The 25,490-nt window shown below is 36.3% G+C and overlaps 4 protein-coding genes and 2 non-coding genes across 10 annotated transcripts in view; 2 read left to right on the top strand and 4 right to left on the bottom strand.

The window, feature by feature from the left end:
* LOC127120057 (uncharacterized) overlaps positions 1–5,050 on the bottom strand; it is a 74,348-nt gene extending 69,298 nt beyond the window's left edge. For 2 of the 5 annotated variants that reach the window (XR_007803021.1, XM_051050437.1), the window contains exon 1: positions 4,804–5,050. The gene's annotated coding sequence lies outside the window, so the exon portion shown is untranslated. The other 3 variants (XR_007803017.1, XR_007803016.1, XR_007803019.1) reach the window with 3 other exon arrangements.
* LOC127120054 (uncharacterized) lies at positions 973–2,009 on the top strand. The gene has a single exon (XM_051050431.1). The coding sequence runs from the start codon at positions 1,027–1,029 to the stop codon at positions 1,879–1,881; it is 855 nt and encodes a 284-aa protein (XP_050906388.1). The 5' UTR covers positions 973–1,026; the 3' UTR covers positions 1,882–2,009.
* On the bottom strand, positions 2,924–3,082 carry LOC127124204 (U1 spliceosomal RNA). Its single transcript, XR_007803828.1, has one exon. It is a non-coding gene; the product is annotated as a U1 spliceosomal RNA (small nuclear RNA).
* On the bottom strand, positions 4,136–4,252 carry LOC127124730 (U5 spliceosomal RNA). Its single transcript, XR_007804192.1, has one exon. It is a non-coding gene; the product is annotated as a U5 spliceosomal RNA (small nuclear RNA).
* Positions 5,051–18,319: 13,269 nt separating the features above from the next.
* Positions 18,320–20,163, bottom strand: LOC127120051 (uncharacterized). The gene is made up of 2 exons (XM_051050428.1): positions 19,085–20,163; positions 18,320–18,928 (listed from the first exon to the last, which is right to left on the bottom strand). The coding sequence occupies exons 1-2, from the start codon at positions 19,287–19,289 to the stop codon at positions 18,708–18,710; spliced, it is 426 nt and encodes a 141-aa protein (XP_050906385.1). The 5' UTR covers positions 19,290–20,163; the 3' UTR covers positions 18,320–18,707.
* A 3,357-nt stretch (positions 20,164–23,520) lies between these two features.
* Positions 23,521–24,425, top strand: LOC127120050 (uncharacterized). Its single transcript, XM_051050427.1, has one exon. It carries the CDS (start codon positions 23,521–23,523, stop codon positions 24,376–24,378), a length of 858 nt encoding a protein of 285 aa, XP_050906384.1. The 3' UTR covers positions 24,379–24,425.
* The last annotated feature ends 1,065 nt before the right edge of the window (positions 24,426–25,490 follow it).

The raw sequence follows: 25,490 nt of genomic DNA, 5'->3' as shown, positions 1-25,490 counted from the left end.
TTCTTCTTCAACCAGATCACCGAGAAAAATGCATTTTGCACATCCAGTGATTAGTTCAGCCGCTAGAGCAAAAATATCCTTATAATTAGTACTATCATTCAAAGTCTGCTTAAAGAACGAAGATGCTTTCACACACTGCAACTCATTGAAATTCTCCAACTTCTCTTCACTAGATAGAAATGTTTGTCCCTGTAACTTCTTTAGGCAGTGAGTTCATAACCTTCATTCAATAATGGGAATACTCCAAAATCTCCATCCATTATATCATCAACTTCCTAACATTCTTAATATCTTATTTGAAACTCTATATATAAGCAACATGTGTTTTCCTTTTAAATTAGTAAACTTGTCACACTTGTGCCAAACACTGTTGCTAAATATAAAACTTCTTTAATCACTTTGTTTCTAATATAAAAAGAATACGTTGTTTTGGTTCTGAGGTATCTATTTGCCTGGCATGTTCCATTGTTGAGGAACTAAATAGTTTAAAGAATGGATTATCGAAAAATGAGATCCAGATCTTGTTGGATATGATCAAGCCAAACTAAATTATATACAATTTTTATTCTATTAATTGGTTGTGTGTGCATGAATGACATGTAAGAAGCAATAAGAAACACCTATTTTTATAATGGCAATTATGAGTGTTATGTCTCTACAGAGATATCAAATTAGTTGAATACTAATGATGTTTTCTGATTACAAACACTTGAAAGACATGCCAGTTATATTCATCGTGCACCTAAAACACATTTCAATGATATAAGCATCTTGCAGAATACCATTAACAAATTCACAATGTTGGGTTGACATGTGACAAGCTTACCATATTCAAAGGAAAACTCATGCAAGCACCACATGCTCTACACCATCATTAACAAGTGCTACCTATTTTATTTCTTTATTATATGATATTAATAATGAGTAGGTCTTATATAAAGAGAGGTTCAAGGGCTTGGTAACATCACACAAACATTCAGCTTTGCAATTATCTTTGAAGAAAATAAGAACAAATTAAAGAGCAATATGGCAATAAAGAACCATGTTCGATCTAATAGTTTTCCTTCTCAATCTCATCCTAACTCCACTAGAATAGAACAAGAGCTAAGCAAAATCAAGACATGGGAAACAACATCAACATCCACATCTGATTCAATTACCATTAGCCTTTCTTTGATGGAAGATTTGTATACTTCATTGGAAGATTTTCTCAATATGGCATCAACGCAAAAGGCCATTTCTCAGCATCAAGGTGAGAATTTTGTGGAAGAGTTGTTGGATGGTTCGGTGAAAATTTTGGATATTTGTGGTATTACAAGAGACACAATGTTAGACATTAAAGAAAATGTTGAAGCCCTTCACTCTTCTCTTAGAAGAAGAAAGGGAGATTCAAGCATCGAATCAAGTGTAGCCGAATATAACTTCTTCACAAAGAAGATGAAGAAAAATGTCACAAAGTTGATCACATCTCTAAAACAAATGGAAAGTAAATTTGGAGCTTCCACACTTTTGAACCAAGATCAAGAAGTAGTTTCAGTGATAAGAGTTCTTAGAGAGGTTATAGTAATGAACATGTCTATCTTTCAATCCATTTTGTCTTTCTTGGCTTCCAAGTCAAAGGCAACCAAATGGTTGAAAATCGCAAAGTTTATGCATAAGAGGACAATATCATGTGAGGAGGAGAATTTAAATGAATTGCAGTGTGTGGATGCATCCTTAAGAACCCTTTTACGCGAAGGTTCTGATGTTGCCAAGATGCAAGTTGCACTTGAAAGTTTTGAAGCTTTGGAGAATGCAATTGAAGGGTTAGAGAAAGGTTTGGAAAGTGTATTTAGGTGTTTGGTTAAAATTAGAGTTTGTCTTTTGAACATGACTCAATAGTTTGCTGGGTCTTTATTTTCTCCCTAGAGCAAGCATCCAAATTTTAAGGATCTGCTGAGGATTGAAATTTTTGTTTGTGTAGATACATACAACTCAAAAGTCACACATTTATATCAAATACAGTGAATATCTTATAATAATTATCACACTCTAGTCATCTCGTGTCTTTTTTACCTATGTACTCGAAGCAGACTACTCTCTACTCAGTTCCAGTAAATCCTATCCAACATTCTTTTTTTATATAGAACAAAGTAGATATCAAGTGTAAATTCTTAAATATTAACCACAGAATGAAAGTCTCAAAAACGCATCTGATTCTTAACACCAGAGATACTTCCATCTAATATGAGTAGCTAGCAAGATACTGTTATCATATTATCATGGAAGTCCTATTAAATTTAAAATTTACTAAAGAATAATAATGTGGTTTATGAAATATTCAAATAAGTCACTAGAAAATGATGCACAGACCAAAATCAAAGTTTGTAATATTAAAAATAAAAGTGAGCTTAAGAATCTTCAATGAAAGTTGATAAAGTTGAACTAAAATGGGACTTGAGTTTGTTATCCACTCAATTGACCTTAACTTAAATAACTAAAGTATCCCCGTCTAGCGACAAACGAATTTCAATGCAAATATATCACATGAAACAACAAAGAGTAATAACTCACCTTGCAACAGAGGAGCTGTATTGAGCTAATTGATTTGTTCCATCTTTTAAAAACCTCACCAATGAAAGAAGATATACAACACTCTCACTAAATGTGCAAGCACAGAGTATACAGACAGAGCTACTACTACCAAAACATCACCAACAAAATCTGGAAAGATTAAGGGACATGTAAGCAGCAACTCTATTATATAAACCCAAACTAGTTACAACTTTGTTATTTATGTATAGAACTCAGTCCCCTTATTTGAACAGGATTAATACAAGAGACTTTTACTACAGGGTCCATGATTTCTAAGGAGACCAGAATTTAAGTCTGGTGGGATCCTCTCACTAAAGTGACAATAACATAAGTCTAGTGGCCCTTTTAAAAAGGAATTTTTCAAACTTAACCCCACAGCAACAAATTATGATGTAGGTTCCACCACTTGGGTAGACCTTAGGCAAGCACCCCTCCCAAGTGCAATGGAAGTCACTTGCCTAGGCCATGGGCCTTCATGATCACCCATTGACCCCATCCAGGTAAGTATATTGCAATGTGTCACACACTTGTTATTTATACCTCATCTTCCTTGCTATTCATTCTAACAATTCCGGTGTGGGATTCAGATGACATGAGATTGATTCATCCCGTTTTTTGTGAAAGATAATCATCATTTAAATCTAAATCAGGACATATTTGTTCCTAAGATTTAGTGTTGGAGTTGTATGTACACGGTCTATATCAGTTTAGTGGATCAACAATTCATACACCAACTCACATTTGCAACCTCATGTGTAGCCGAATATAACTTTGTGACATTTTTCTTCATCTTCCCAGCTTGACCCCTACTTTTTCTACATCTGAAACCATGCAGTGGAAAAATCTTTAGGAGACAAAGATGGTGTTGATAGAATCATGAATGACAAGTCCGAGATAAGCAGATGATTCAAAAGAGCATCTGAAGCCTCTCTCGGTTCAGTTTCATTCACTAATATGGTATAAGAGCTCAAAAGAGCATTGAGCTACCTCTTCTTCACCATGCCTCCACGAGCTGCATACTACAAGCATCTTGCTAAAAGTACTTCAGCCCCTCTTGTCACTGCTCTTCTGGATGGTAAGAAATATCATTCCTAGTCGCGTTCCATGAAGTGTGTGATTATGATGAAGAATAAAATTAGGTTTTTAGACAAACTTGCGCCGTTGCCAAATCTTGTGCTGACCAGAATCGGAAATTCAGTCATGAAGCATGTGATCTATATGTAGCTGCGGCAGCTTGCAAGGATCTCGAGACGCAATTCTCGCAAGGAGACTATGTTTGCATTGCTGAATAGCAGAAATTTTTTGCAAAGCTTCAACAAAACAATTTATGGATCTCGAGACGCGATTCTCGCTAGTGGACTATGTTTGCATTGCTGAATAGCTTAAAATTTTTGCAAAGCTTCAACAAAATAATTTATGGATCTCGAGACACGACAGAATAGCAGAAAAGCAAAAATGTGTGTTACGAGAAGAATTTGCACATTATGGTCCCTTTCCGTATTGCTCTTGTCTAGTGAAGCTGATGGTAGAAAAAATATTATAACCTTAAACTAAATAGCAGAACCCTCAATTAAGAGGACTCTTCCAAAAACTTGCGTATGCCGCTAATTGTGACGCTGACACGGTATTCTTTAGTAAAAGGCGAAAGAATAGTTCGCTATGTCATCATCACACGGCTCCATAATTGTTAACAATCAGAGGTCCTTTCATTTTATACGTAAGCAGCATAGTTTATTTTATGAAGTAGAGAATGTGGGAGTTCAAATCTGATACCCACTCACTTGACCCTCCCAATATAGCAACAATTGAATTTCAATAGGAGTTGTATTAAGCTATGGTTAGAGCCTATAGCATACAAAAGAATCCTGTAGAAGATAAAGAGATATTTCTGAGACTACAACTAAAGGAACTTTCCAAACCTGAATTCTAGCCTGGTGGTGCTTATATATCATTGAAAACTAGAAACCTATATCCCTTAAAATTAACATTAAAAAGGCATTTGATACATATGAATGTAGTAACTTTTTTATCAATCATTTGGATTTAATCAAGTGTTTTGCTCTTGGATACATACTAATAGAATGAGATAATGATGATGAGAAGCAATTTTACATGCCAAGTTCCTACGGATTCAAAACCCTTTTTTGCAACAGCAGAAGCAAAAGATCATTTGCAAATTACTATATTTATGAAATAAGTTGAGATAGGAATGAATGATATTGTTCATACCTTGCTTGCTTCACAGAGAGAGCATCCATGGAAGCTTGGAATGAATGATATTGTTTACAAAGCTTTGCAAGTGGAAATGGAAACAGTAACAAAAGGAAGACAAAACGTTTATCCATTTTTTCCCTCTCATGGTGAAAAAAGTGTTTTATTTTAGTTTCTGTACTTGTTGCCACGTATCTAACTATGTTCAAGGCAACAATGCACTTTAACAAATGTCAGTTGTGACACGTTTTTGCCCATTATGTTGAAGCTAGTGTTTGATTTAACACATGCCAGCATGCCAGTAAGAGATCCGTCTGCACGGGTCGAGAATATTTATATGTTTATGTTTATTTAAAAAAATTATTTAAAAAGATTATGTTTATTTAAAAAATTAATCTCTATGTAAAGAGTTTATTGAAATTTACTCACAGTATAAAAGGATTTTACACCGTCAGTTAATCATAGACGTCGGATATTAAAAAAAAATTAACTTTTATTTTAAAAATTTATAAAATAATACAAACGGATGATGGTGATGAATCGACAGTGTAAAATTTTTTACACTGACAGTGTATAGTAATTAATCTCATATGTAAAACAATTTCAATTAAAAAAATTAATTTTTTATATATATTCAACATTGATAAAATATTATTTGTTATATATATAATTAAAGTAATTAAACATGAATTTAATTGAAATACACTGTAAAAGGATTTTACACCGTCAGTTAATTATAGACGTCGGATATTAAAAGAAGTTTGACTTTTATTTTAAAAATCTATAAAGTAATACAAACAAATGATGGTGATGAATCAACGATGTAAAACTTTTTACACTGACAGTGTATATAGTAATTAATCTCATTAAACATTAATTAAATTTTAACAGGAAATAAAAAAAAATTATATATAAATTTCATCTTAGGTATGTTAGAAATAGATAATTCATACGGTTATTTAAAATTTAATTTAGTAGTTTGATAAAATATTTAGATTCCGATATTTTAAAATTTTATTAATTTAAATATATTAGATTAAATTTATAAAAAAGACTACTAGGGCTTTAATGGGTCATAGTTTTAGGTATTTTATTTATTTATTTATCTAATAATTAGTTTTTTATTATTTCATATTTTTAATACAATTTTTTATTGCGCTGTAAAATTTATGTTTTGATACCCATGATTAAATCTAATCAATTATATATAACTTATTTATCTTAGATATACTATATTTTTATAATTTATATAATAATAATTAAATAAAAAATATACGTATTAGTTCGTAGTTAATTTAGTGAAATCCTCAATTTAGAAGCAGAAAATGTTTTGGTGCTATAAAAGATAAAAGAACTATGAAAAATAACAATTTTGCCAAACAGTTATTTTGAGAAGGGTATATAACATCTTATGTCAGTATAAGAAAGGGTTATATTCTTTTTCGTAGAAAGAGTAAATCAGACTAAAGGTCTTACAAATCATTACTGAATGTCTTGCAAGTATATTTCCTTACATTTGTATTTTAGTCATAAAATTCATAGAAAATTTGCATAGAATGTGAATTTATTTATTTATTTATGAGAACTAAGAATTACAATAAAAAAATATAATACAGATGATTTGTACCTAAAGAACATAAAATTTGCATAGCTTCTATTTAACAATATTATAAGTTTTTTCAAATTTTGCTTTGATAAGATTTTATGGCTCAATTCCATTAATACACACAAGTATTTATATATGCTTTTATTGCTGACACAAGCATATCATTAAACATATTCTTTTTAGTGTCTCAAATCAAATATATCATTTACTCTCCACACCTCTTTAATTCTCTTCACTCACAGTAATCTTTTTTCCTACAATCTTTTTTCCTACAATCTTTTTTCTATAGTTAGGACATTTAGCCTGAGCACTTATTGTAGACTTGATACATGCCTTGAAAAAAGTATGACCACATGGACACATGCATATAGGACAATTGAAGACATGTTCCTAATATACCACTTGGACAATTTCACTACAATGGTAAATCTCGTAATAAAAAGACATTTCATTCACCAAATAGTGAAAATTTGGTGTTTTTTAAGAATTAAAAAAAAACAATGAATCAATAGAATGACATTTCTTTCAAGATTGTTACGATGAATACTCTCTTCATCTTGAAAGAAACAAAACATGACCGAAACCTAAAAATCCCCACCTTCATCACCCTTCATCACCCTTCATCACCGTCACGTAAAGGTTCCGCACATGAACTTTAACCTCATCCTCCTTCACTATCAATTTTCCTTCCTCCCTCTCTCACTTTAGATTCTGTCCCTCAACCACTACAAGAAAATTGGAATTTTATTCACTTATCATTCGACCTCCATTTACCTTCAATTTTCTCATTATTTCTCTTTCAATTTGCTCACCTAGGAAGACATAAAGAATGATCATTGTTAATGTTAAAGGACGTGAGGAAGGAAGGAAGGAATGAGAGTGTTAAAAGGGAAAATAGAGAATGAAAAATAAAATCATATTATGTAATATATAAGTAATTAACATAACAAACTACACTTGAATTATATCACAACATACACCTTTATAATACAAGCAGTTAATCACAAATTAATCATAATTGATTTGAACTATTCATAATTTCTTTCTTAGAATCAAGAATTTGTTGATCTTCAACCCTTTGGTGAAATCCCTCAGAAAGTGAAATCCAGTCTCAATGTGCTTACTCTTTCCATGCAGAACTGGATTTCTTGCAAGATTAATAACTGGCTTGTTGTTGATATGCAACACTGGTCTCCTTACTTCAATTTTCATCTCATCCAGCACAAATTTCCAGATTGCTTGACAGACAGTATAGGATCCTGCTATATACTCAGCCTCATATGATGATAATGCCACCACATGTTGCTTTCTCGAGCACCATGAGATTGGGGCATCAAAAGAAATCAACATCTGAATAGTAATTGATCATAGATTTTTTTTCCTTCAGAATCTTGTGGAAACAATATTCCACAATTTAGTGATCCTTTTAGGTATCTCAGGATTCTCCTTGGTTCATCCTTTGGTTCATCCATGTATGTGCTCACCTATTTGACTGAGAAACCTATATCAGATATGTTATTGCACACATACCTCAAAGATCTTCCAATTTGTTTGAACAAAATGACATCGACATTGTCCTCCTCCCCATGCATCTCTAATTCCAGGTTTGGTTCGACAGGTGAGGATGCAAGATTTGAATCAACCATCCTAAATCTCCTGAGTATTTCTTTGACATACTGCATTTGATGTAGCATCATACCTTGTTTGGTAATTTGAAATCCCATCCTAGGAAATAAGACAAGTTTCCCATGTCTGACATTTCAAATTCCATCTTCATCAACTCTTTGAACATCAACAAGTTTTTAGCGTTATTTCTAATTACTAGCAAGTTCTCAATATATAAGCAGATAATGGTTATGTCTTGTGACATGGCTTGTACATAGACACCATACTAAAACCCTCATTTGATGAATCTCAATTCGACTAGGTATGAGTTGATTTTCTTGTTCCATGCCTAAGGTGCCTGTTTGACACCATAAAGAGCTTTGTGCAACTTGTACACTTTCCTTGATTTATCTTGTATCACAAAACCAGGTGGTTGTGTGTCATATAAAACTTCATCTAGAGAACCATTCAAAAATGATGATTTTACATCTAAGTGAAATATCGACCAATCTTGCTTACATGCTAAGACTACCACTAGTCTAATAGTCTTTAATCTTGCAATTGGTGCATATACTTCAAAGTAGTTTGAGTCTTGCTCTTTTAAGAAATTCTCGTGCTACTAATCTTGCGTTATGTCTTGTAATCGATCCATCGAGATTGTGATTCGGTTTGAACATCCATTTCACTTTGATAACTTTTATGTGTGTTGACAATTCGACTAGCTCCCACATATTGTTTCTTTCAATGGCTTATAACCCTTCAATTATAGCTTCCTTCTATTGTTTATTCTTTAAGGACTCACTTTAGTTGATTGGTTCAACACCTGCAAGTAAAGCAAAATGAACCAAGCCTTCATCCGGTATGGCTTCATCATGACCAACCACTTCACTATAGGTGATCCATCAACAAAATTACACTTGTTCTTATTTCCAAATGTCTGTCGCATAGATTGAGCACGAAGCATGATAATTAGAATGATTAAGGAATTGTTTAGGTATGACGGCATAACTAATATTCATGGAGATCCACCTAAACTCACCCTGAGTTTGACGGAGAAAACCTGTTTAGACTGAGCATATTTTGGCTTGATACACTCCACTTCACAAGCTCACCCCCCCCTGCATTTGGGCCTGGCCTGCTATTAGGCCCATGTTGCTTCTTTCTTTTAATCCAGCATGCTTTTTTTTTTTAGGTTTAGCTTAGTTTAATTAGGCTTAATTAGATCAATTTCAGGACAGTAAATAAATTGTAAAATATGGTGTTATTATTAATTAGAATTTTAGTATGATTTTGATATTAATTAGAATTAATGACATTTTTGTTAATAATTGGGATTCATTTGATTTTGTTATTAATCGGAATTTTGGTTAATTGTTTTGGATTTTATTTCGATATTGTTTTTAATTGTAGAATTAATTCTTAATAATGGTTTTAGTGTTAGGATTTTATTTTGATGTTATTTTTAATTTTGGAATTTCTTTTGATTTTAATAATGTGGTGATTGTTTTGACTTTTAGAATTTCACATGATTTTGAGTATGATAATTGTGTGATTTGTGAATTTGATTTAGATTTTGGTTTTCTTGAATATAATTTCTATTTGATCTAACATCTAACATATAATACCTAACTTCTAATTCTTTAATTTTTGCTTATAACCTTTAATTTTCGTATTCTAACTTCTAAATTTTACAATTCCGCTTCTAACATTTATTTTTGTCATTTACTTACTTTGCTTTATGTTGCTTTATATTACACATTGTACATTCTCACTTTACCTTGAAAACAAACCTAAAAATGGATAAGACTTAAAAAATGCAAAAAAACAAGATAATCCCCTTAGCATGTAATGGACATTGGAATGGGCTTAGAGATTGTTGTTAGGACCCTTGCAAGAAACCTTGGACAATTATTCAACCCTAACATGGAAGGAGCATTCAAGAATCAAGAAGAACTTGTAATCTTTTATGTGCTTTCTAGTTTAGGACACAATTGCACACACGTGGCTTTCTCTTGGGCTACCTGACAATGAGACCTTTTTATTTCCTGCACTCCCTTGTACTTTACATGTACCCCCTCCCCTTTCTGATGTATGTTTTTACATGCTTTCTTTTATTGCTTTATAGTTACTCCTTAGGCATTAGGAGCGTTCACCATCTCGCAACCAATAAGCAAACCCTGGATCCAACATCAAGTGGTCTTTTCTAAATCAAACTCAATAAGCAAACCCTTGATCCAACGTCAAGCGGTCTTTTCTAAATCAAACTCAATAAGCAAACCCTTGATCCAACGTCAAGCGGACCTTTTCAAAGTAAATTCAAAAACACAATAAATACGATTAGGATTGTACGTCATGAGCCTTAAGTGGTAAAGAAGGGATGAGACTGAAGCTTTCCTACACTCATTCTGAATGCTTCGAACACAAGACGTTTGGCTTGGTAGTTCGAGGTATTTACCTTTATCCATAGTCTTTAGTGCAATCCGAAATCAATAATACTTTCTTCAAAAACCTAAAAACAATTCAACGCATTCAAACCTTTTGTTTGAGCCTTAGGGCGACACAATTGAAACCCTTCTTCAAGGTAATAAAATCAACAAAACACACAAACATTTTAAACCGACGAACTACGGGGCTCTGATTTACCACTTCAACAAGTGGGCATACGTAGGCACAAGGACCCAATCCTTGGCGAGCACACTAATTTAAAATCCATCTCCACTCCGCAAACCTTTGGCAAGCAAACGTTTGATAAACAACATCCACTTAAGCGCAAACATCGTAGATGGTTCCCATAGAATATCATGGATGTGAGGGGTGCTAATACCTTCCCCTTGCATAACCGACTTCGAACCTGTTCGTGGTTGCGACGACCATTCTTTGGGGTTTTCTCGATATTTTCCCTTTCCTTTGGAATAAATAAAAACCAATGGCGACTCAGTATTTTTCGCGTAGTGACAGCTGGCGACTCTGCTGGGAACACCTCCCTAAGCAAGTCAAGCCTAATCTAGGTTTCTTTCTCGCATGTGTGGATGTTTATTCTTTTGATTACTTGCCTTATTTATTTCCTTTTGCTTTAAATTCTATAATATCTATTATATGGTTCCATGTTTCTATGGTATTAATGGATGGCACTTTGATTGCAAGAAACCTTATGGGAATGACTCTCTACCCGAGTCTAGAGTGGAAACTTGAGATATGAGAGGTTGAGTAGTATGGGCCACCGAGAAGCTTTTATAGTAAGGGTCGATACAAGAACCTCGCTTAGAGTTGATTCTTTTGGAGACATTGATGACCGTCAAGCTTTTGGATTAAGCGATTAATGTCTTCATTAGGATTCATTACTCTAAGGACCTTTGTAGAACATTGAACTCTTGACCAATTAAGATTAATGGTCACGTAGTACGGGTCCCCGAGAAGCTTTTCTCGTGTGGTTCGGTACGAAGATCTCACTCAAAGTAGATTTTCTTGATGGAGTTGTCGACCGGTAAGCTTTTGCTGTAAGTGGCAAACAGTCAAGGAGGTCCATGACTTTGAGACCCTTGTCTAAAACCCGATGTCGATGGTCGCGTAGTGCGGGTCCCAGAGAAGCTTTTCTCGCGTGGGTCAGTACGAAGATCTCACCCAGAGGAGGCTCATTTGAGGGAGTTGACGACCGACAAGCTTTTGTCGTAAGCGGCAAACAACCAAATGAATCAATGACTCTGGGGTCCCTATCTGTAACCCTAGACTACAACCAGTGAGATCTCTGTTATGGAAAGCAATCAGTGTTATCCTCCATCCATATCTCGAACCTGTGATATTATGCCTACTTGTGTGTTCGACCCATGAGAACCATGCTTATGTATCATCCATTCACTCATTCATGCATCATAAAAAATATTCAAACATAATATTCAACCATAATATTCATGCATCATTCTGCATATCATCAGACAAAATCCAGAAAACTTACCATTTAACCCTTCTGTCCATAATCATCCATAGTCAAGCTGACTTCCCAACATTCATACTACATACGCAGTAATCAGAAGTTGCTCATGGATCAGTTGGAACAGAACCAGACTGTTATGAGGGAGGATATGACCACTTTGAAGGTTCATATGGGTCAACTTGTTGAAGCCCTATAAGCTCTGGCTAGGGGACAAGGGGAAATGCGTCAGGCCAATCTGAGAGTCGCCGCCGCCAACCCTGTTGTTGTGACAATACCAATGAATCCGCTAGGAGGAGCTGGTACATTGGTTGTATCTTAGCCGCCGCCCGAAGAGGCCCAGGATATCGAAACGTCACTCAGACATTCAACGTCCCTGTCAATGGGAGAGCTCAACCCGAGATTGACGATCATCATGATGCTTTCTTCGCCACAAGGGCTGATTCAGTTAATGACGCTTTTGGTCCTTCTTCTACTGACCTCGAAAGGAGATTTTGTATGATGGATGAAAGATTCAAGGCAATGAAAGGTCCCGACACCTTTGGATTAGATGCTATCGACATGTGCTTAGTGCCAGGCGTGAAGATTCCTCCTAAGTTCAAAGTTCTGAGCTTTGAAAAGTATTAGGAGGTCACCTGTCCAAAGATACACATTCGAGCTTTTTGTAGAAAGATGGTTGCTCATTCTGATGATGAGAAACTCTTAATGCACTTTTTCCAGGACAACCTTAGTGGGGCTTCTTTGGAATGGTATATACAGTTCGAGCGCACGCATATACGAACCTGGAGGGAACTTGCTGAAGCCTTCCTAAAGCATTATCAGTATAATTCAGACATGGATCCCAATCGGACTCAACTATAAAGCCTTTCTCAGAAGCCGGATGAATCGTTCAAAGAATACGCCCAACGTTGGAGAGATCTGATCGCCAGGGTTCAACCCCCTCTTCTTGAGAGAGAATTGATAGACATGTTCGTGGACACCCTTCAAGGGCCTTATTTTGAAAGAATGATTGGAAGCACCACCTCAGGATTCTCATACTTGGTCATTGTTGGCGAGCGAATCGAGAACAACTTGAAGATCGGCAAGATACAAGATATAGCAGTTGTGGCTAGTGGAGCAAAGAAGTCTCATTCCGGATTCTCAAAGAAGAAGGAATGGGAGACCAATGCTACCAAAATCACTGAAGGGGGAGCGAGAGTTTACCAAATGCCATACTATTTGGTGGTAGCAGTAACACCTAACCCGTATCAGCAGCCAATGTATGATATTCCTACTGGTCCTCCAGCGATGCAATATCAACAACTATACGCTCCTCAACAACCTTTTGCTCCACAACAACAGAACTACTATTAGCAGGGTAGACAAGGACCAAGGAGGCCTCCCAGAAGGTTTGATCCAGTTCTCATGCCGTATGGTCTTCTGCTAGCTTATTTGCTCAAGGATTTGTTGGTTCAGCTAAGGGAAGCTAAGGCTCCGCCCGTACCTCTTCCTCCAGGGTATGACATGAACGTCAGTTGTGAGTATCACTCTGGGACGCCAAGGCACTCGATCGAGAATTGCAATATCTTCAAGCACAAAGTACAAGACTTAATTGACTCAAAGGCTATATCATTTGTGCCAGTTGTTCTGAACAACCTCGTACAGGCAAGCACATCTGCAGTGCCGTAGTCAGAGCAGCAATAGATCTGAAGGATTGGTATCTGTGGGACTGTCCCGTCAGCCTTTTCCATAACGAAGACCCCAAGCAATGAGAGAATAAAGCGAATCATTCCAGCAATCATTGGTTAAATCATGTTCATGTGTGATTTTCTTGATTGTCATTTGTAACATTCATTTGTAATAAACTCGTTTGTTTTTTAATAATAATGACATTGAAATGAATATGCATGTTTTGAATAAATCCATTTGTGGCCACTCATACTTCATTTTGTCAATATCCAACTGTTGGTTTTAAGAGGAGGAGGATGAAATTAAAAACGTGAAATCACTGCTCGTACGCTTTTGAATAAAACCTCGTTGATGATGTAAGGCATTGTTTCAAATCCCAAACACCGGAGGTATAAGGAAGATAATCCCTAGTTAACCCATTTGAGCCAAGGAGTAGGAGTTTCTTTCTATATGCATAAAACCCTCAATCTCAAACCGGGGCAGGGTAGACATCAGTTAGTTTGACCAAACATTCAAAATTCAAAAGAGGAGTGTCCTATCTGAGGATCAACCATGTCTTATCCCTCACAAGAGGTCGAAAACCAAATTCCAAACGGTTGTCCCTCACCCATAGAGGCGCGAGGCAGTTACAACCCCTTCCAAATCAAACGGACAAGTGTCACACGATTTGTTTCAACAAAAAGAATGAACAAAAAGAAAAAAAATCAGAAATCAAAATAAATAAAGCTCGCTAAGTCGAAAACTTGAAAACGAGTGACTTAGGAAAAAATTAGGGCATCCCTGTGGATTGTAAATATGAACCAATTCAGCAAAAAAATAAAAATAAAAAGATAAATCTGCAAAAGAGGAATCAAAAGAAAATCCTTAGCAAGAACAAATTCATGTGGCTACCAAACTAAACAAAAGAAGGTGATTGTCACACCAAAAACCTCATGGGCTCATTAACCATCACTCCCAAATCCCTTTTGGAAGAAGAGCGCTTGTATCGAACTAGCTGAACGTAGGACTGGAGAACATCACAAAGAGCGGGTGGGTTAGGATAGGTTCGAGTCTTATAGCCTTTCTTTCTGAAACCATGAACCAGGCCACGTTACAACCCTCGAAAGACCTAATTGAAGCAAGGTTTATTTCGAAGGCACACTATAGTCAGAACGATCGTGTTAAAACTGACTCCTCAAAAGTTTGCTCATAATTTGTGTTGATATTGATATGACATTCGTTATCAGTGATGCATTCATTATATGTCATAACTTCAGTGAGCATGCTTGGATATCAAAACTGCATAAAAATGACATTGCATTATCATTTCCAAAATGAACTTATCTTACTCGTGAGTAAGCATCTGACATCAAGGGATTTGCCACAATGAACATGAATTGAGGAGCTTGATGATTCAAACGTGTAAAACGTCTGAGACCTCTGTTGAGCAGGGGTAAGCTACGTCTCTTGATCACATCAGTCATAATGTTTGAAGACTTTGTTGAGAGTAGAAAGACAAACTGCTTCAAGATCCAGTCGATCAGAGGCAGTCACGTCGAGAAACCGCTTCAAGATTCAGTCAATCTAAGGTAGTCAAGTCGAGATTCAATCAATCTCTCTAAAGATCAATTAGTTAGGGGCATTCCTTCAAAGATCAACCAACTAGAGGCAAAGTTACTTCAAGGCTCGTACTGGGGCAGGCCACCCCAAGAGCACAAGAAGTCAATCTCCCTGAAATGGTTAATCAGAGGAATGCAGTTCCGAGACACTGAGGGCAGGTCAGATTGCGATAATCCGTGACGAAGTTGCTTCGTAACTAGTGATTGGGGCAATCCGTGCAGATACCTAACAGACTGGGGCAAGATGGTCCTGAGAGAGGAAGGTTTTTTCCTTGCATGGGAAAGCATTTCAGATCTAGCTTGGGGCATCAGAAGGTCAATGTCAGATTCTTCCTCCAGCAATATCAAGAAGTCAGACGTCGGGAAGTCATACGAGACGCAACACACCCTTCATAAATCAGAAACCTTGCAACCCAAGCAAATTTTCCCTCAACATTCATTACACGATACCCAATATTAGGGCATTCATAGACCCTCATATTGTTGCATAAACCTGTCATGAATAATTCATATCATTCTATTCATGCATATCATCCAGCATAACATGAAGCTCTCTAACAAGAAAGAAGCAATCCAAAAACTCCCTTGGCATTATTCAACTGCCCATTTTCGTTGGCATCTTTCCATAATTCACCCCGTTGGCATTAAAAATATAAAATAAATGACCTTTTTGACCCTTGTAAAGCTCCTAGTTGGCAACCCCGACAGGATTTTTCAAAGTCATTCCTTTTTCATTTACCTGTCGTAAGCTTGTTGCCTCCTTCATGGAGATGATTTCATTGAGATAACTCTCCTTTCGTGAGTTTATTTCGTTGCTTAGTGCGTGAAATCATGTCTCCCCCTCGTTGTCTTTCGCACGAGAAGGGTTGTCTCTGCCAAGACTTTGCCTTTTGATTTGTTTTGAAATACCCAATGTAGGTTTGGTGAGTCTCGGGAAGGGAAGCCATATTTCGAAAACTTCATCCCCGCCGTTGTGCCTGTGGGACCCCTTGAGGTTTTCGTGCCTACAACAAAGTGCCTAATTGACATAGCCTGCCAAAGCCCAGACCTTGTTTGGCAAACATCTTACAAAGTCCAATCTCCATTGGCAAAACCCCTTTTTAAACCCAGCTCATGCCTGTGGTGATTCCTATCCCTTTCTAAAAAACCAACTAAGCAATCATCAGTGTCTATCACTTTTTTTCAATACCTGCTGGTATTGATATCCCTTCGCTCATCAATGTCTATCACCTTTTTTCAATACTCGTTGGTATTGATATCCCTTTTCTCCAACCGTAGAGTTATAGATAATCACATTGTTTTCAGTTTCAAATGCTATGATGTTGTTACCTCTAACCCTAGGGTTGAGAGACTATCCTATACCCAATCTCAGAGTTGATGTCAGTTCCTACTCGAACCTCAGAGTTGTTTCTCCTTCCTTATTTCCAACTGCATAGTTGTTGTCTATTTCTCTCATTTCCAACCTCAAAGTTGTTGCTTTTCTCTTATGTCCGACCTCAAAGTTGTATGTTTCTTATTCCCAACCCCATAGTTGATGATAACCTTTCTTATTTGCAGTCTCAGTGTTGTCACCCCTGGTCCAACCTCAGCGTTGTCGCCCTTTTCCAACCTCAGTGTTGTCACCCTTTTGCAACCTCAGTGTTGTCGCCCTTTTTCCAGCCTCAGTGTTGTCGCTCTTTTCCAACCTCAGTGTTGTCGCCCCTTTTGCAGCCTCAGTGCTGTTGTTTAGCATTCTTTTCCCAACCTCTGAGTCGAGCATCTGCTTGTTCCCAATCGCGAAGTTGATTTTTACCATTTTTGTTCCCAGCCTCAAAGTTGAGCAACTACATTTTTCCAACTTCGGAGTCGGTGTATCTCTTTCTCGCCTCAGAGCATACTTTTTCCAACCTTAGAGTTGACGATTACCATTCTTTTCCGGCCTCAGAGTTAAGCATCTACCTTTTTTCACTTTAGAGTGGATGTACCATGTTACCCCCAGCCTCAGAGTTGAATGTCTATATTTCCCCGGCCTCAGAGCTAAACATCTATCTTTTTCAGTCTTAGAGTTGAACAACCACCTTTTTCCAACCTTAGAGTTTACGATTACCTTTTCTCGCCTCAACCTCAGAGCTAAACATTATCTTTTTCCAAATTTGGAGTTGATGAACCTTTTTTGCCCATGGCCTCAGGGTGGAATGGTTGCATGTTTCCCAACTTTCGAGTTGTTGTGTCGTCTTCTTATCCTCTAACCTCAAAGCTGATGTCTATAAACCCAACCTCTGAGTTGACGCCTACTACCTTTGTCCCCGACCTTAGAGTCGATGTCCATCATTATACCCAACCTCGAAGTTGACGCCTATCATTTTCCCAGTCTCAGAACCGATGTTGATCACAATTTGTTTCCAACCACGGGGTTGAGAATGTCCAATTTTACCCCAATCGCAATATTGAGGTCGGGATGTTTCGATCCATAACAATCAATATTGCTCTTACTTCTGTCCCCAACCTCAGAGTTGTCGACCAACTATTTACTTTTCAAATTCCCTATTGTCGTCCTCAATAAGGTCATCTGCCATCCCAAATCCTAGGATTTGCCTGGTGAACCATTCCATAATTCCAAAAAAACAATTACCAAAGAGATATCCCCCAGCGGAAAATTCTTTCTTGGTGCCTTAAAAAAACTTATTAGTAGAGAGAAAAATAATAATCAATCATTTTTTCATTAGCATACTGCATAAATCATGCATATCTAACCATTCATATACCCATCTACCACGTAACATTCCGATTCCCAACAACTGTCATACACAAATCCATTAATCAATTTTAGTTCCAATACCCAAATATCATATCCATTTTACAATTTCTAAATACAATACCCATATTCTACTCATTCTCAATCCAAATCCATTAGTCAATTTTAGTTCCATTTCTAATAACCAATAAACTAAATCCAAATCCATTTCTTTCATCCAATTTAATCAATATTAACTCATTATCCATTCATTTTCCATTTTTAGCCATAATCCATTTTTTTATCCATTCATGTTCTATCATTAAACCCAATTGTCCAATTTCACATTACAATCCATCAACCTTTTGTACAATCCATTTACTAATCCAAATATCCAATCCAATTGTAAACCCATATCCAATTAACTTACAGCTTGAACCCATGTCCAATTATATCCATAACACAAAAAAAACAATTGGAACAAAAGTACAAAGTGAGGGGCATGGCGGTGCAGTACATATGCTAAGCCAATTCCAAAGCGCAAGTACCAGTTATACCAGTAGAAATGCAGCTAAATGAAGAAACGATAGTGAAGGTGCAAGTTGCAAAAGGCACAGTGCAAACGCAGTACACAATCACAAATTGCAGCCAACAGAAGCTGCAAACGCGCAAGCTAGAATCCAAACGCTACAATTTCAAACGCAGCTCAAAGTCAAATTACAACAACAACAACAAGCCGACGACGCACAAGTGAAAGTAAAACTGCGGCATAAAATAACAAACTGAAAAGCCAACACACAACTGCTACGACAAAAAACGACTTAATCCAAAACAACATTCACGCCAACAAGCCAAACGCAGGTAGCTACTGAACGCGGAATCCAAAAGCCTGCATAAACGACACACATGTGCACAGTCCAAAACAACCAAAAACAGAAAACACAGGTGATCAAAACGCATCCAAGCCAACAAGCTAGCAGCACCGAAACTCAGCGCCAAAACCCAGCAGTACCATGAGCGAAGCACTGCAAAAGGCATAACAAACAAACACAACTTAAGCCAAAGCTGCACAGCTGCAAAACGCGGCAAGAAATGAGAGTGAAACGCAGCTTAACTACAAAGCTAACAAATCAAAACGACGATTTCAAAATGCAAGGGCAGCTTGGAATGAAAAAACTCACCAAAATTCACATCAACTTCAAGTCCTATATAAAGACGATTAACAGTGAACCTTGGGGTCTTCTTCTTTTTTTCGCTCAGAAGCTTAACCGCACCGCCTTCTTCCGCTTCCCGCACCTCACACCGACAATTCTGTAGAATCATGATCAAACTCCAATTCATAACCTCTGCAAGATTCGATACCATTCCACAACACACTTCATTCATCTCCAACGCAGTTCATCAGAGCGTCATCCTCAGCAACGCACATCGAAATCACGGTGAAGATTCGTGACGTGCAACCATCAACCTGCACACTGAAATTCGATTCATCACAACAAATTGCTCCACTACGATTCATCACGAAACAGACGTCATAAAAGCGAAAGGGAAGAGGATCGAACAGCTAGTGCAAGGACCGACTACTCGAGCTTCGATCCACCGTTGCCGTCACCAGTAAGATCCTCCATCTCATCGTGTCGTCGATTCATGAGCAGTAGTGTATTGCTAAGTCGGAGCTCGTTCTTTTTTTATTTGATTGCTCGTTTCATTCCGTCGAGGAATCGCGTTAGCGATTCGATTTCGTTTAGGTGGAGAGATTGGTTTCTTGTTTCGTTTAGGAGAGGTTGAAGCGGAGGATGGCGCAATTTGTTTTACCGTTTTGCGTCGCCGCCGCCGTTGGCGAAACTCGACGCGGCTAGGTTCTTTGTCGGAACCTCGTCCTTTTCTCTTCCTCTTGTTAACCGCTGAGCATAGAGACTTGAGGAAGATGATGACAGATTCGTTCCTTCATAACATTCACCGTGGGCTTAGTCTATCCAACTAAAGCCCAAGCATATTTTGGCTTCATACACTCCACTTCACAAGTTCACCCCCTGCGTTTGGGCCTGATCTGCTATTAGGTCCATGCTGCTTCTTTCTTTTGATCCAGCATGCTATTTTTTTTTTGTCTAGGTTTAGTTCTAGGTTTAGCTTAGTTTAATTAGGATTAATTAGATCAATTTCATGACAGTAGATTAATTGTAGAATATGGTGTTGTTATTAATTAGAATTTTAATATGATTTTGATATTAATTATAATTAATGAGATTTTTGTTAATAATTGGGATTCATGTGATTTTGTTATTAATTGGAATTTTGGATAGAATTTTGGTTAATTATTTTGGAATTTGTTTCGATAGTGTTTTTAATTGTAAAATTAATTCTTAATAATGGTTTTAGTGTCAGGATTTTATTTTGATATTATTTTTAATTTTGGAATTTCATTTGATTTTAATAATGTGGTGATTGTTTTGACTTTTAGAATTTCACATGATTTTGAATATGATAATTGTGTGATTTGTGAATTCGATTTAGATTTTGGTTTTCTTGAATATAATTTCTATTTGATCTAACATCTAACATATAACACCTAACTTCTAATTCTTTAATTTTTGCTTCTAACCTTTAAATTTCGCATTCTAACTTCTAATTTTTACAATTCCGCTTCTAACACTTACTTTTGTCATTTACTTAATTTGCTTTATTTTGCTTTATATTACACATTGTACATTCTCACTTCACCTTGAAAACGAACCTATAAATGGATAAGACTTAAAAAATGCAAAAAAGCAAGATAATTCCCTTAGCATGTAATGGACATTGGAATGGACTTAGAGATTGTTGTTAGGACCCTTGCAAGAGACCTTGGATAATTATTCAACCTTAACATGGAAGGAGCATTCAAGAATCAAGAAGAACTTGTAATCTTTTATGTATCTTTTATGTGCTTTCTAGTTTAGGACACAATTGCACACACATGACTTTCTCTTGGACTACCTGACAATGAGACTTTTTTATTTCCTGCACTCCCTTGTACTTTACATGTACCCCTCCCTTTCCGATGTATGCTTTTACTTGCTTTCTTTTATTGCTTTATAACTACTTCTTGGAATTATGAGCGTTCACCATCTCGCAACCAATAAGCAAACCCTTGATCCAACATCAAACAATCTTTTCTAAATCAAACTCAATAAGCAAACCCTTGATCCAACGTTAAGCGGACCTTGGACAATTATTCAACCCTAACTTGGAAGGATAATTCAAGAATCAAGAAGAACTTGTAATCTTTTATGTGCTTTCTAGTTTAGGACACAATTGCACACACATGACTTTCTCTTGGGCTACCTGACAATGAGACCTTTTTATTTCCTACAGTCCCTTGTGCTTTACATGTACCCTATCCCCTTTCTGATGTATGCTTTTACTTGTTTTCTTTTATTGCTTTATAGCTACTTCTTGGGAATTATGAGCGTTCACCATCTCACAACCAATAAGCAAACCCTTGATCCAACATCAAACAGTCTTTTCTAAATCAAACTCAATAAACAAACCCTTGATCCAATGTCAAGCGGACCTTTTCAAAGCAAATTCAAAAACACAATACATACGATTAGGATTGTACGTCACGAGCCTTAAGTGGTAAAGAAGGGATGAGACTGAAGCTTTTCTACACTCATTCTGAATGCTTCGAACACAAGACGTTTGACTTGGTAGGTCGAGGTATTCACTTTTATCCATAGTCTTTAGTGCAAGCCGAAATCAATAATACTTTCTTCAAAAACCTAAAAACAATTCAACGCATTCAAACCTTTTGTTTGAGCCTTAGGGCATCACAATCGAAACCCTTCTTCAAGGTAATAAAATCAACAAAACACATAAACATTTTAAACCCACGAACTACGGGGCTCTGATTTCCCACTTTAACAAGTGGGCATACGTAGGCACAAGGACCCAATCCTTGGCGAGCACACTAATTTAAAATCCATCTCCTCTCCGCAAACCTTTGGCAAGCAAACGTTCGATAAACAACATTCACTTAAGCGCAAATATCCTAGATGGTTCCCATGGAATACCATGAACGTGAGGGGTGCTAATACCTTCCCCTTGCATAACCGACTTCCGAACCTGTTCGTGGTTGCGACGACCATTCTTTGGGGTTTTCTCGATATTTTCCCTTTCCTTTGGAATAAATAAAAACCGATGATGACTCTGTATTTTTCGCGTAGCGACACCCGATATTAGAAACTTAATAGTATGTGGTCCACCAGACCTTAAACAAAACTCTATTACCAAATGAAATTCTTCGTGTTGATGAAGAAATGAGTAAAACTAGTTTAACAGAAATTGAATATTGCTTGAAGAGTTAGATACTAACCCTAGCAACTAACTCAAACAACCTTGATACCTAAAATAGCAAGGCATAGCCTAACGTACATAAAATTGTCATTACTTTATCAATAGAATGCAAGTTGCAAGAATGAATGAGCTTAGTTTTGTGGTGACTTGAGCTGCAGGCAATATGTAATGAGCTTAGTTTTGTGGTGACTTGAGCTGCAAGCAATATGTTTAACAGATATTATCAATAACCTACTTCAATTCTGCGAAGATAAGGCTTTTTTGCAACATTGAAGGATATTATCAATAACCTAATTCAATTCTGTGAAGGCATAAGGCTATGTTGCTATAAATTACAAACTTATGGATTGTCTAGGACATGAAAACAGCAGGGAGTGGACGCGTGTTTCTACAGTCACAGGGATAAATATGTTCTTAAGGAGTGGAAGTGGGCTTCAGGAGAATGGTTAAGATAATAGGTTGGAAAATCTTTGAAATATTGATGTGCATTTTTTGATGACTCAATTGGATGGGGCACTTTGTTGTAATGTATTTTCAGCCTGCTGGGAGCATATCTTATACTTGTATCTGAGCATAAATTATTGCTTGCTCAAATATGAATAAAGCTACAAATACATATCAATTAATCAACTCATACCAGACACCATAAACATGAATTTAAAGGTTTAATAGCTACTTTCACTCAACTTCCTAACATTCTTTGGTTCTGATATATAAAAAGGGATGCTGTTTTTGTTTCATATGTATCTATTGGTTGGCATGTTCCATTGAGGAGCTAAATGGTTTAAAAATGGATTTTAGAAAATTGAGATCCAGATCTTGTTTGAAATGTAATGAAACTGAGTAGCAATAAGCATCACCAATTTTAATAATTGCAATGATGAGTGGTATGTGTCAGCAGAGGAGACAAATTAATTGATGATTAATGATGTTTTCTGATTGCCAACACTAGAAGGACATGCCAGTTATAATCATCATGCACCTAAAACACATTTCAATAATATAAGCATCTTGCAGTATCACTAACAAATTCACAATGTTGGGTTGACGTGTGACATGCTTACCATATTCAAAGGAAAACTCATGCAAGCACCACATGCTCTACACCATCATTAACAAGTGCTACCTATTTTATTTCTTTATTACTATATGATATTAATAATGAGTAGGTCTTATATAAAGAGAGGTTCAAGGGCTTGGTAACATCACACAAACATTCAGCTTAACAATCATCTTAGGAAACGAAAAAAAAGAAGAAACAACAAATTAAAGAGCAATTAAGATGGCAAGCAAGTACCATGTTCGTTCAAATAGTTTTCCTTCTCAATCTCATCCAAGCTCTACAAGAATTGAACAAGAACTCAACAAATTCAAGACACGGGAAGCCACATCTACATCTGATTCAATTACCAATGGTCTTTCCATGCTTGAAGATTTGTATATCTCTTTGGAAGATCTTCTCAATATGGCATCAATACAAAAGGTCATTTCTCATCATCAAGGTGAGAAATTCGTGGAAGAGTTGTTGGATGGTTCAATTAAAATTTTGGATATTTGTGGCATCACAAGAGACACCTTGTCAGAAATTAGAGAAAATGTTCAATCACTTCACTCTTCTCTTAGAAGGAGAAAGGGAGATTCAAGCATTGAAAACAGTGTATCCGAATATAAATTCTTCTCAAATAAGATGAAGAAGAATGTCACAAAACTTATCTCATCTTTAAAACATATGGAATGTAAATTTGGAGCTTCCTCACTTTTAAATCAAGATCAAGACGTTGTTGTCGTGATAAATGTTCTTAGAGAGGTCATTGTAATGAACATGTCTCTCTTTCAATCCATTTTGTCTTTCTTGGCTTCCAAGTCAAAGGCAATCAAATGGATGAAAATGGCAAAGTTGGTGCATAGAAAGGAAGTATCGTGTGAAGAGAATTTGGAGAGTTTCAATGAATTGCAGTGTGTAGAAGCATCTTTGAGAACCCTTTTAAGAGAAGGTTCTGATGCTTCCAAGATGCGGGCAACACATGAAAGTTTGGAGGCTTTGGAGAATGCAGTTGAAAGGATAGAAAATGGTTTGGAATGTGTGTTTAGGCGTTTGGTGAAATCTAGAGTTTCTCTTTTGAACATCATGACTCAATAGTTTGTTGGGTCTTTATTTTCTTTCCAAAGCATCCAAATTTTATGGATCAGCAGAGGATTTTTTTAGTCTAATCCTTTTGTATAGATGCATATACAATTCAATAGTAATACAGTAGGATGAAATACAATGAAAAGTTTATTACCCTCTACTTATTTCATGTGATATTTTCTCCATCTTTTCTTGTCTCTCATTAAATAAAAGACTTCAAATAACGATATAGTGACCGACAAGCTATTAAACAACGTTAGAAACTTCATATATTCACCTTCCTTTATGGTAATGCTTTTGAAGATAAAATTTCTTTAACTTCATATATTTAGCACCCCCTTTGCTTTAATAGCTCCCAAATATGTGTTTCTAGATTTCCGAGGGATGCTTCTGTATTCTTGTTAATAGTATTCAAGATCACTCTGGTTTCTCTATAAATCCTTTGGTAAAGTATGTATGTATTCCAAATCATCAAGATTATGCGAAGGACAAAGTTTTATCATTAATTTATATATTTACCATGCATCATAGAGACTGGGTGTTCCTTGCTCGAATTCGGTTATGTCAGTAATAACATTGTTCACAAAGTAAAATATTACCAAAAACAACTTCTCTAAATCCACCCATGTGGTGATAGTTTTCTTGGGAAACACTCAATCTAATCTTGAGCTCTTCCAATCAGTATTATTACAAATAGTCACAATTTCTTATAATTTATAATTTAGGTGTTAAAAATATAGCATTAGAAGATACACTTTTTCAAGAGGCACGACAGATCAAGGACACCCAACCATCATGGAACATCAGATACCAAGGATCATGGATCATAATATCTATTGATATATGTCTCATGAAAGACGGATTATATAGTATATACCCTAGAAGCATACTATAAAGACCGAGGAACTATTCAATCTCAAGTACAAGTTATTCTAAAATCCTAAGCAATCTCAAGTACAAGTTATTCTAAAATCCTAAGCATATCACTTATGATCGTTAGTGACTTGATTGTCCTAAATTTTGCGCGTACGCCTTCCAACAAATGGGCACACTACAAAGACCGTCATACCAGAGCTCTTCACCAAATTTATTGTCATTGATCGGTGTATTTTAATACATTATCT

The sequence above is a fragment of the Lathyrus oleraceus genome, chromosome 2, assembly GCF_024323335.1.
Source record: "Lathyrus oleraceus cultivar Zhongwan6 chromosome 2, CAAS_Psat_ZW6_1.0, whole genome shotgun sequence".
Taxonomy (NCBI): Eukaryota; Viridiplantae; Streptophyta; class Magnoliopsida; order Fabales; family Fabaceae; genus Lathyrus; species Lathyrus oleraceus.
Note: the sequence above shows the minus strand (reverse complement) of the source record. Positions and strands in the feature narration are given on the sequence as shown.

Coding starts and splice junctions, on each gene's coding strand:
- LOC127120054 (XM_051050431.1), top strand. CDS start 1,027: ATGGCAATAAAGAACCATGTTCGATCTAATAGTTTTCCTTCTCAATCT.
- LOC127120051 (XM_051050428.1), bottom strand. CDS start 19,289: ATGAATGAAGTGTGTTGTGGAATGGTATCGAATCTTGCAGAGGTTATG. Junction 18,929..19,084: donor TGAAGTTGATGTGAATTTTG/GTGAGTTTTTTC, acceptor TGCCTTTTGCAG/TGCTTCGCTCATGGTACTGC.
- LOC127120050 (XM_051050427.1), top strand. CDS start 23,521: ATGGCAAGCAAGTACCATGTTCGTTCAAATAGTTTTCCTTCTCAATCT.